Below are 1758 nucleotides of genomic sequence, written 5' to 3' on the forward strand. Positions count from 1 at the left end.
ATTACCATGGTACACAGATGTTGTCAATTTCCTGGTCTGCAAGCAATTTTCGAAAAATTACACGACCCACCAAAAGAAACGGCTCATGCATGAATGTAAATCCTACTATTGGGACGAGCTGAATCTTTATAGAAGGGGATCAGACCAGATCTTACGACTCTGTGTGCCAGAGACTACTTTTCAGTGCATACTTTTTCAATACCATGACTCACCCTATGGTGGACATTTCAGGGGTCAACGCACAGCAGCAAAAATTTTACAAAGCGGGTATTATTGGCCAACTCTATTTATGGATGCACGAGACTATTCTATGAAATGCGACAAGTGCCAATGCACGGGAAACATTTCAGGGAAGAATGCGATGTTGATGAACATTATATTGGAGTTGGAACTTTTTGACGTTTGGGGCATAGACTTCATGGGACCATTTCCACCATCAAATGGTCACAAATACATTCTGTTGGCCGTCGATTGTGTCTCCAAGTGGATTGAAGTGGTATCATGCGTCGCAAACGATGCAGCGACAGTCTATAAATTCTTGCGGAGAAAAATCTTCACTCGTTTTAGCACCCCAAGTGCGATAATAAGTGACGAAGGCTCCCACTTTGTCAATGGCATCATTAACAAACTACTGCTCAAGTACAATGTCCGTCATAAGATCGCCACCACATATCACCCCTAGACAAACGACCAATTCAAGGTGTCTAATAGGGAAATCAAGCTGATTCTAGAAAAGGTGGTGAATCCCTCACGAAAGGACTGGGCCATGAAGCTTGATGATGCCTTGTGGGGGTATAGGACTACCTATAAAAAACCCATAGGCATGTCTTCGTATGCGTTGGTGTTTGGGAAGGCATGTCATCTACCGCTGGAATTAGAGCATAAGGTGCTGTGGGCAGTGAATAAGCTTAACTTTGATTTGAAGATGGCAGGGGAGGAGAGAAAACTTCAGTTACTCGAGCTGGACGAATGGAGAATTCAAGCATATGAAAATGCCAATATCTACAAAGAACATACAAAGCATTGGCATGACAAGCGACTGTGTGAAAAGAATCTTCAGGTTGGTTAGAAGGTCTTGCTATTCAACTCTAGGCTATGACTGAAGAAGGGAAAATTGAAATCACGCTGGTCCGGACCGTTCATAATTAAAGAAGTATTCCCGCACGGTGCGGTCGAATTAACAAATGAAGAAGGGACCAACGTATTTAAGGTTAATGGATAAAGAGTCAAGATATATCATGGAGGAGACTTTCATTGCGAGAAAACCTCCGTGGACCTGAGGAATCTAGAATGAAGAAAAAGCGAGTAGTCCCTGCGTTGATATGTGTCACACACTCATCAGGGACGAATCCTTTTAATATTTTTCTTTCATGAATTTATCTTACTTTTTTTGCATAACCACTACTCTTTAAAATTACCAACTCTTTCTTTCATACTTTTTACCCTCTTGATATTTAGCAATGATCGCAGTGAACGATTGCGATGGAGCTATCTGATAACCTAAAAACACGCAACCGGTTTGATCAGCCTATCACAATTAAAGGATCAACCCATCACAAGCAAGAATGCGATCACAGATGATGCGACTTTCCTTGACTCATTTTATTTCAATTTTTGCATTTCTCGCATCTCATTTTAATATTGCTAATTTTATTATCACATCCTTTTTAGTTTAACTCAATCATTGAATTTTGATTACTTTATTTAGTCACCGTATTCTTCCCCCTACCAATTATGACTTCAATGATGAAATTCATG

The 1758-nt window shown here is 40.4% G+C and overlaps 1 protein-coding gene across 1 annotated transcript; it reads left to right on the forward strand.

The window, feature by feature from the left end:
• Positions 1-766: 766 nt before the first annotated feature.
• On the forward strand, positions 767-1069 carry LOC120090727. Its single transcript, XM_039048443.1, has one exon. It carries the CDS (start codon positions 767-769, stop codon positions 1067-1069), a length of 303 nt encoding a protein of 100 aa, XP_038904371.1.
• The last annotated feature ends 689 nt before the right edge of the window (positions 1070-1758 follow it).

The sequence above is a fragment of the Benincasa hispida genome, chromosome 11 (assembly GCF_009727055.1).
Source record: "Benincasa hispida cultivar B227 chromosome 11, ASM972705v1, whole genome shotgun sequence".
Taxonomy (NCBI): Eukaryota; Viridiplantae; Streptophyta; class Magnoliopsida; order Cucurbitales; family Cucurbitaceae; genus Benincasa; species Benincasa hispida.